Source organism: Chrysochloris asiatica, unplaced genomic scaffold (genome assembly GCF_000296735.1).
Source record: "Chrysochloris asiatica unplaced genomic scaffold, ChrAsi1.0 scaffold00168, whole genome shotgun sequence".
Lineage (NCBI taxonomy): Eukaryota > Metazoa > Chordata > Mammalia > Afrosoricida > Chrysochloridae > Chrysochloris > Chrysochloris asiatica.
The window spans coordinates 2015853-2025867 of NW_006408686.1; the positions used below are offsets into that span (position 1 = coordinate 2015853).

General features: G+C 44.3%; 1 protein-coding gene across 1 annotated transcript; it reads right to left on the reverse strand.

Annotated features, from left to right (window-relative positions):
* Positions 1-223: 223 nt before the first annotated feature.
* Positions 224-9705, reverse strand: LOC102836510 (zinc finger protein 227-like). The gene is made up of 6 exons (XM_006871492.1): positions 9691-9705; positions 6259-6385; positions 2840-2989; positions 1377-2293; positions 755-1292; positions 224-264 (listed from the first exon to the last, which is right to left on the reverse strand). The coding sequence occupies exons 1-6, from the start codon at positions 9703-9705 to the stop codon at positions 224-226; spliced, it is 1788 nt and encodes a 595-aa protein (XP_006871554.1).
* Between the last annotated feature and the right edge of the window lie 310 nt (positions 9706-10015).

Here is a 10015-nt window from a genome sequence, read left to right on the forward strand (position 1 = left end):
GTACGGTTTCCCCCCATGGACATGGAGACTTACTATTCACACCCTTAGCAAGTCTTATCATATTTGATGGGTGAGAAGAGAGTTCTCCCACATGAAATTGTTAATGATTGTGAAATGTGGCTCTTACAGTAAAACCTTCTCCACAGTCCTCACATTTAGAGTTTTTCCTCTAATGTAGACTTTTTGATGAACTTCAATATGCAAACTCTGCCTAGAGCCCTTCTCATATGTCACACTTCTCGGGTTTCTCTTCGGTGGAAACTCCTTCAGGTGCACGGAGATTATGAGTGCTGGCTGAAGACTCTGGTATGAGTTTCATAAAGCTGATAGTCTCTAAGGAAATTAAAGCTATGAGCTCTTACTGAAACTCTTATCACATGCATTTATTTGTATGGCTTCTCTTGAACATGAACTGTCTCATGAACTTGAAGCTATGACCTCCAACTGAAGCGCTATACATACACACTAGCATTTGTATGGATTCTCTCCTGTGTGGACTCTGGTGGATGTGAAGCCATGAAGAGCCTACCACATAGATCACACTTGTATGGATTCTTACCACTACAGACTCTCAGATGATCTTGAAGATGCAAGCTCTAGCTGAAGTATTCCCCACACTCTCACATCCAAAGGCTTGCTTTTCAGTGTGGATTTTACAATAAATATTATGAACTGATATTCTGATCTGATGGTTTCTCTACCATGTGAATTCTCTGATGTGTGTGAAGATAGGGACGCTGACTGAAGCCCTTACCACATACCACACATTTAAATGGTTTCTCTCCAGTATGGATTCGATGATGGACCAGAAGATATGAACTCCGACTGAAGCCCTTAGCACATATACTACATTTGTATGGCTTCTCTCCAGTATGGATTCTCTGATGGGCCTGAAGATGTGAAGTCTGACTAAAGCCCTTACCACATTCCCCACATTTATAGGGTTTCTCTCCTGTGTGGACCCGCCTATGAACATAGAGATGGGAGCTCCAATTAAAGCACTTCCCACATTCCTCACACTTGTAAGGTTTCTCAACCATGTGAATTCTCTGATGGATTCGGAGACTTGCCTTACTAGTGAAACCCTTCATACAGTTATCGCATTGATAGGGGGTCTCTCCTGAGTGGAGCTGTTGATGGCTGCGAAGCGCAAATCTGCCACTAAAACCCTTCCCGCAATCATCACATTTGAATGGTTTCTCCTCTGTGTGCACTCTTAGATGGGCCTGAAGATGCGAGCTCCAGCTGAAGAGTTTCCCACACTTTTCACATTCGAAGGATTTCTTGTCAGTGTGGACTCTACAATAAATACGATGATCTGAGCTGTTATTAAAGCTCTTTCCATACCTGTCACAACTACAAGTCTTTTTATCGATGTGAATGAGCTGATGAGCAAGGAGAGAAGAACTCTGGCAAAAGCCCTTTCCACAGTCATGACATTTGTAGGGTTTCTCCACCATGTGCACTCTTTGATGTGTGTGAAGATAGGAGCGCTGCCGGAAGCCTTTACCACATGCCATACATTTAAATGGCTTCTCTCCGGTATGGATTCGCTGATGAACCCGAAGATATGAACTCCGACTGAAGCCCTTAGCACACGTATTACACTTGTATGGTTTCTCTCCACTATGCATTCTCTGATGGGCCTGAAGATGCGAAGCCTGACTGAAGCCCTTATCACATTTCTCACATTTATAGGGCTTTTCTCCCGTGTGAACCCGCCTGTGAACATACAGATGTGAACTCCAATTAAAGGTCTTCCCACATTCCTCACACTTATAAGGTCTCTCAACCGTATGGACTCTCTGATGGACATGGAGACTTGACTTACTATTGAAACACTTAAGACACTTATCACATTGATGGGGAGGCTCTCCTAAGTGGACTTGATGATTATAAAATTCTGATCGTTCACTAAAGCCCTTTCCATAATCCTCACATTTCAATGACTCCTCTCCTGTGTGGACTCTTAGATGAGCTTCATACTGTGAGCTCTGCCTGAAGCTTTTCCCACACTCACTGCAGAGATAGAGTTTCTCTCCACTGTGGACCTGACAGTGGGTGTTAAGATCAGAGCTATTATCAAAATGCTTCCCACAAGTATCACACCTAAAAGTCTTCCCTTCTGGATGAATGAGCTGATGGGTATGGAGAGAGGAAGTCTGACTGAAGCTCTTGCCACATTCACGGTATGTACAGGGCTTCTCCCCTGTGTACGCTCTCTGATGCGTGTGAAAGTAAGAACTCTGGCTGCGGCCCTTGTCACACTCATCACACTTAAACTGCTTCTCTCCTGTGTGGACATTCCGATGAACTGGAAGAACTGAGTTATAACTGAAGCTCTTGCCACACTCACCACAGGTGTGGGACTTCTCCCCTATGTGTGATTTCTGATGAAGTTCAAGATCAGAGGCATCACAGAAGCCTTTGCCACGCTCGTTGCGCAGATAGGTTTCTCCTCTGTCAACTGTATTATGCTGATTAAGTGACAATTGCTTCATGAAGTCTTTTCCACGGTGGCTAGAAGCTTGGGCTCTCTGGTGTACTCCATGACCTTCATGATGGCATGAGATCCAATGTAAGCTGTCAACACACTGATCACATCTACAGAGGTCTTTCCCCACAGGAATTTGTTCATATCTACTCCGAGGATTCTGGGACTCACTCAGATAAGTTCCCTTCCCCAAATCTTGGGTTCTCCAAGTAGGAAACTTTTGGGTTTTAGTATTATTGCCACTACTCCCTTGAAGACTCATTAAATAAGTCTCTTCAGAAACCTCAATAGATACTCCTGACCAGATCTGCCAGGGGAAATCATTTTGTTTTAGTAACCAAGAACTCTTCCCTTGGAGATTTATCGTGGAATCTTGATTTCTAGTCAATTCTCTTACAACCTTTTCCCAGATTACACTGCAGGAAAGCTCTTCATATAAATGGTACCTTAATCTTTCAAGAGTCTCGATCTTATTCTTAGTTTGATGCTTGTCCTCTGTAAGGATAAAGAGAATTCACAGGTGAGAATTAACAATCGGTTTGTGTGAAATTGCAAGATTTCACACTTAGGCCACAGCAGGAAGCCTCAATGAACAGACTTTACTACCTTGTATCTTGGTTACGAGTTGGGCTGCTAACTTCAGGGTCATCAGTTCAAAACTACCAGGAGTTCCGCGGGAGAAAGATGAGGCTTTCTGCTCCCATAAAGATTTACAGTCTCAGAAACCCTGGACAGGGTTGCTATGAGTCGGAACCGACTCCACAGCACATATCAAAAACAACATCTTGCTCCTTACTTTACTTGCTTGAGCAAACAAAGAATTGGTCACTAGGCTTCTATTTATTAAATGTTAAGGTGCTGTAGGATCAGCACTGAACTGAAAACCACAAGGCTGGCAGTTTAAACCCATCAGCTGCAATTCAAACTCTATACAGGGTTGTTATGGGTCAGAACCAACAAAAGGTCCCTTTAGACCCACACCAAGTCTAATGTGTGAGATACAGGTAATAAATCAGTCAACTGCAGAGTGAAATAGACATGCCAGAAATGTTTTACAGAAGAGAAAATTCACCTTCCTACCTTAGCCTAAATAAAGCGAATCAAAAGCCACCTTCTCTTTTCAGCATCAGGTATCGTGATAAGTGGAAACAGCATTACCCTGGCCTGTCGCTCGACCTCAGATCAGGACTGCATGGCGTAATCTAGACATGCGGTATGTCATCCCTGATCAAAATGTCCAAGCCAAAGTCTGCAGACAGACTGTCATGAAATGCTAAAAGCTCTTAAGGAGACAACTGGAGGGAAATATATTTTTGAACCACTATCTCTCAGGGGGAGTCCTGGTGTGGCGCTGTGGGTTAATGCGCTGGACCGCAAAGGTCATTTAAAGCGCAAGGTCAGTGGTTCAAGCTCACCAGCCACTCCTTGAAAACCCAATACAGGGTCACTAAGGGTTGGAACTGACTCCATGGCACTTAACAACAACATCTGTCAGGGACTGCTGGAGGCTGTATGTGATAATCACTGAACTGCTAACCACGAGGTGGGCAAGTCAAACCCACCAGACTCCACAGGAGAAAGATGAGGCTTTCTGTTCTGTAAAGATTTACAGCTTCTAAAAACCCTACATAGGGTCACTATGAGTTGGAACTGACTCAGTGGCCCCTAACAACAAATCTATCAGTTAGTTGTATGATGGTGGCTTGCAGATTGCTATGATACGGGGAGTTCAAATACCAACAGGGTCACTTAGGTTCCAGCGGAGCTTGCAGACTAAGATACACTAAGAAGAAAGACCTAGAAATCTAATTTTAAAACGTAGCCAGTGAAAACCTCATGGGTTACAAACACTGTCTGACTTTTTTGCTGGGCACACGTCATCAGAAGGGACCAAACACTAGATGAGGACCTCATGTTTGGTGGAGCAGAGAGACGACAAGGGTGAGGAAGACCCTCAGTGAGATGGACAGGCACGGTGGCCACAGCAATGAGATCCAACTTCGTTCTGTCGTATGTGACGTCACCAGGAGTCGAAGCTGACTCAATGGCATCTAGCTATCACTTCAAAAACGGAATTCTTCTGAGTGGAGAGCTCAACCAGTTAAGGCTACAGAAACGCCACTATGTGAGAATGACATTCAGTTTGGTTACAGCTGCAAAGTTAACGCTGTTTCGGGTACATGCGCTACAGAAAAACGAATGGAACTGTTGGTGCCGATCACGTAATCCAACTCCTTTTAAAGGAGTGTTTTTCAAACCTTTAAGGTCTTATTTTGATATTAATGGACTGTAAGAAAATGCAGGTTATGTTATGAACCAGAACAGGTACACAAGGGGGCTTTAAAAAGTTCACAGAAAGACTCCCTTCTCTTTTCATTCCATTTTTCCACAAACCTTTGGAAGAGCTTTCATACACATATGAGGGCAAGCCCAAAAGTATGGCTACTAGAGTCCCAGTTTGTATATGCACAGGTACACTCCGACACACTTAATCCCGTCTCTGGCATCAGCGATGGTGCACACAAGTTCTCTCACTAACACACTTGTCTTCGGCTCATCAAAATGCTTTCAAAAAAAGGTCCAATCAGGACAGTGGCTTTTTTCAGGTCAGCTCAGAAGGGTGTGGCAACAGTTTCTTGAGATGCCCAACGAGTCACAGTGATAGATTTTCTCAATGGACACTGGGCAATCTCAGGGGCCAACTAAAAGTTTGAAGATGAAGGAAAACTGCTTTGGTGAACAACAACAAAAAACCAAAAAAGTTGCTCTGAGGAGTTTTTTTCTGTCACACAATACACCTGTTCATTCATAAATGGCAGCAAAGGGTATCCTACAAGAATTTCAATGAGAAATCTTACTCTATCCACCATACACCCTGATCTTGCCTCACACTCAAAGAACATTTCAAAGGAACATGATTGCCATCCCTTGAGGATTTCGGCATGGTGGAAATTGAAGTGAACAGAATCCTTTGAAGAAAAGTTAAAGACAAGAAACACTGCTTTCAGAAGTGTCTAGACCTAGATGGAGAGTATGTCAAAAAACAATAGTTTCACATTTTGCTACTTTTGTTGAATAAGGTTTTTATAATTCTGTAGCTATGCTTTTTGACTTACCTTATACATAATTCATCACTGTTGTTGTTAAGTGACATCAAGTAGGTTCCAACTCATAGCGAGCCTGTATAGGGTTTCTGAGGAGCAGCTGGTAAGCTTGAACCACCAACCTTGCAGTTCAAATGTCTTTGCAGTCTGGTGCATTACCCACAATGCCACACCAGGACTCCATCATTAGTCAGAATCCATCCAGTGGCAACTAACAACAACATCAAAGTGTACTTCTCCCATGCCTTCCACGCTCTTTCATACAACTCAGTAGAACTGGCTTGTTCTTGCTTTAATGTGTAAAGTCTTTACTAAGCAGCTCTGATACTTTCTATTCCATTCTATCTTACTGTAATGCTTTTAAAAATAAATTCTGGTATGATTCACAACCCACTGAGAGATCACAACACAATTAGAAAAAGAAAACACAAGACACAAAAGCTACACTATGCTGCCCACTCACACAGTTTGTTGACAAGTGCAAACGTTTGCCTTGGTGGAGACATCAGAAATCTCTTCTCTCTGTGCTCCTCAAGGATCAGAATATTCGGATCCCCAAGCACAAGGAACTCTTTTAGGGGTCCCAGAGCCCTAAGTTAATGGAGATATCAAACCCCCCGAGAGCACTGATGCCAAATTACAGAGGGAGGATGTCCTTACCCACGGAGAGCAGGTTCCAGAAGGTCTCCAGCATCACATCTTGGTACAGCTTCTTCTGAGTGGAGTCCAGCAGCCTCAGCTCCTCCTCACTGAAGACCACAGCCACGTCCTTGAACGTCACCGCTTCCTGCAACATCAAAGACACACAGCCTCCTTACACCCCTCGTACCCTGGAGGAAGGGCAGAGCTGAGAAGGCAGAGAGGACAGGTGGAAAGTTGCTCAGATCCTGAGGGACGTGACAACTAACCTAGCGGTTGGCGGTTTGGACCCACCCAGCGGCATCATGGGAGAGAGTCTGAGGATCTGCTTCTGTAAAGAGCACAGCCTGGAAAATCCTGTGGCGCCCCATTCTACTGTGACACACGTAGCGGGTGTCAGCAGTCCGATTGGACTTGATGGCAACAGCATTTACTTTTGTTCTCTTCCCTCCTGTTTGCCTTCCACATTGCCAATGCTACGTATTGAGTTACTGCAGTCAGACTCAAGTGCTGCAGCTAAAAACAAAAAAAAACAGTCCCACAGTTTTAACTTGATGTGTTAAAGTGTATACTTTGCTAAGGAGATCTGGTACATTGTTATACTGCTCTTGGTAAATGCCATCGAGTTGTTTCTGACCCCGTAAAGGATTTCTGAGGAGCAGCTGGTGGGGTTTGAACCGCCAACCTTGTGGTTCGCAGTCCAGTGCTGATCCTACAGTGCCACACCAGGAATCCTTATTCTTATAGGTCTAAGAATTTAATTACCGAGCCACAGGAGATACTAATTTTACAATGGGATATAACTCTGAACTCTCCACTCTACTCATTTTTTGGCCACACTCAATGGCCTTCGGTTACTTGTCCTGGGCAGGTAGTTAATTCATCTTCTCTGCTCTTGGCAAGCAAGTCACATCCACCTACTGCAGCTTTCGTACTACAAAGTGAAGTGCAGAGTTCAAAGCCAGACTGTCTTGGTGTCTAACACAAAGCCCTGTCGCTTGTTGGCTGCGTGCACATGGGCAAATTACTCAATCTCTTAATCGCTGGGGTTTTCTCATTTGCAAAATGGGGATAATAATGGTAACTACATTGTGAGGTTGTTCTAAGCTTGACATTAAATCATACACGAAAAGCTCGTAGGATAGTACCTGGCACATAGTTAAGTGCTCAGTAAATGGGAGATGCCAGCATCATTGAAATCTTCCTTATCATCTGCTTCCCTCATTTAATGGCTCTGAAGTTTTCTGGAATTTATGATTTACAATACATTACACCAAGGAGCCCTGGTTAAGCACTCAGCTGCTAATTGAAGGGTTGGAGATTCGAAGCCACCAGCTGTTCTTCAGGAAAAAGACATGGCCATCAGGTCCCATAAAGATCAAAACAAAACAAAAAACCCAAACCCAGTAATGTGGACTTGATTACAACTCATAGAGACTCTAAAGTATAAAGAACTACCCCCACAGGACTTCCAAGACCGTAAATCTTGACAAAAGGAGACTGTCACATCTTTTGCCCAAAGTGCTGCTGGTAGGTTTGAACCACTGACCCTTCAGTTAGCTGTTGAGCACATGAGTACTTGGGTCATCAGAACTCCTTCCATAATGACAGCCTTGGACACCCTAAGAAGCAATTCTACCCACGTGCGGTCACTATGACTTGGAATCGATTTGAGGGCAGTGGGTTTTGGGGTAGAATCTATGTAACCAATGCAGTTAATGGTCATTTACTTTGAGTTTTTTGTCTTTGGCCCAACAATCTGGCTACTTTCTTAAGAAAAATTCCAATAAATTGAAATTGCTATAGAAGAATGTGTACCTTTAAAATTCTGACAGTATGTCAGCTCAACCCTTCAGATTACCGTCCTCCAAGAAGGTAAAAGAATCAGTCATTTGCATTACCTTGGCCAACACTGACATTGTTGTTGTTGTTAAGTTCCGTCGAGTCGGTTCCGACCCATAGAGACCCTGAACAGGGTTTCAGAGGCTAGTAAATCTTTACGGGAGCAGAAAGCCTCACCTTTCTCCCGCGGAGCAGCTGGTAGTTTTGAACTGCTGTCCTTGCAGTTCGCAGTCCGATTCGTAACCACTACGCTACCAGAGCTCCTTAACACTGACATTATCAGCTTTCAAATATAACAGCCAAGTGCTTCACCATGTGTGATACTCAGGGACTCTTGATTTGTACATGAGAGTCCTGGTTGGTGTTGTAGGATAAGCACTCAACCACGACGTCGGTTTGGACCACAAGGCTGATGCTTACTCAGCAGCCACTCCTCGGAAACCCTATTTAGGGTCACTATGAGTCAGAAGGTAGCGTAGTGGTTACGAATCGGGCTGCGAACCTTAAGGTCAGCGGTTCGAAACTACCAGCTGCTCTGCAGGAGAAAGATGAGGCTTTCTACTCCCTACTCCTGTAAGGATTTACACCCTCGGAAACCCTGTACAGGGTCGCTATGGGTCGGAACCGACTCGACGGCACTTAACAACAACAACATGAGTCAGAAGGAGTCCTGGTGTGGCACTGTGGGTTAATGCACCAGACTGCAAAGCCATTTGAACTACAAGGTTGGTGGTTCAAGCTCACCAGCTGCTCCTTGGAAACCCTATACAGGATTGCTATGGGTCGGAACTGACTCGACAGCACTTAACAACAACAATCAGTCAGAACCGACTCTAAGACACGAACAGCAGTACCTCTATGTGGTAAATAAATGATAAGAATATAAAACTGTAAGAAAAACTCAAACAGAACCAAAATGTGAAGTCCCTTAGCACAACAAGCAGTTCAATGTTGTGATGGCTAAGGTTTTAGGTTAACTTGACTAAGCCAGGATTCTCAAGTGGTTTGCCATCGGAGGTGTAACCATTCCCCATGACGTAATTTGATGTGAGAAGACAGTAAGAGGATTAAGGGTGGGATGTACCACCCCTAATGCCACCATAACCCTGAATCGATTTATAGGAGATTCCCAAGGGTGTGGCATGCAACATCTTTTATCTTACAAAAGATAAAAAGGAGAGAGATTGGAGCAGAGAAAGAGGAGACCTGCTGCCACCAACACAGAGGAGCCAGGAGTGGAATGCATCCTTTGGACCTGGGGTCCCTGTGCTGGGAAGCTCCTAGATCCTGGGGAAGACTGATGCCAAGGTGGATGGAGAGCTCCAAGGAATGCTGGAAGGAGACCAGGACCTTTCCCCAGAGCTGACAAAGAGAAAACCTACCCCCAAGAGTAAGCACTCTGAATTTGGACTTCTAGCCTCCAAAACTGTAAAAGAATAAATTTCTGGTTCTTAAATTCATCCACCTGTGGTATTTATACTGTAGCAGCATTTGGTGACTAAGACAAATATCCATTCTTCCCCTTTTCTCTATCAACGGAAGAAAAGAAGGTGGTATATTGAGCTTTGAGAAACGAGACTTCATTGTAAGACACAAGAAAGCCCAACTCACCTGGAACTTGGTCATCCTGCCCTCTTCTTGGTACTGAGTCCTGGGAAGACAGAACAGGGAAAAGAGAAAGAAGTCAGCAGATGAAAGCCACGTTTACCTGTGCCACATGATTATCTGTAAGAGATTTTTTCAAGGTCCTCCTTCCCCCAGGTAGCAGAAGTCACACAACACCTGCTAGGCAGAGTACGGTCTGGATTCCAGTTCCCTCGGTCAAGTGCCTTTGTGCAGTGAACAACCCACACAACTGCACACAGCGACCTTAACACAAGTGCTTCCTGTAGCTCCCAGGGGAGAGATTTCCAGAATATGCAGGGAATGAAAAGCA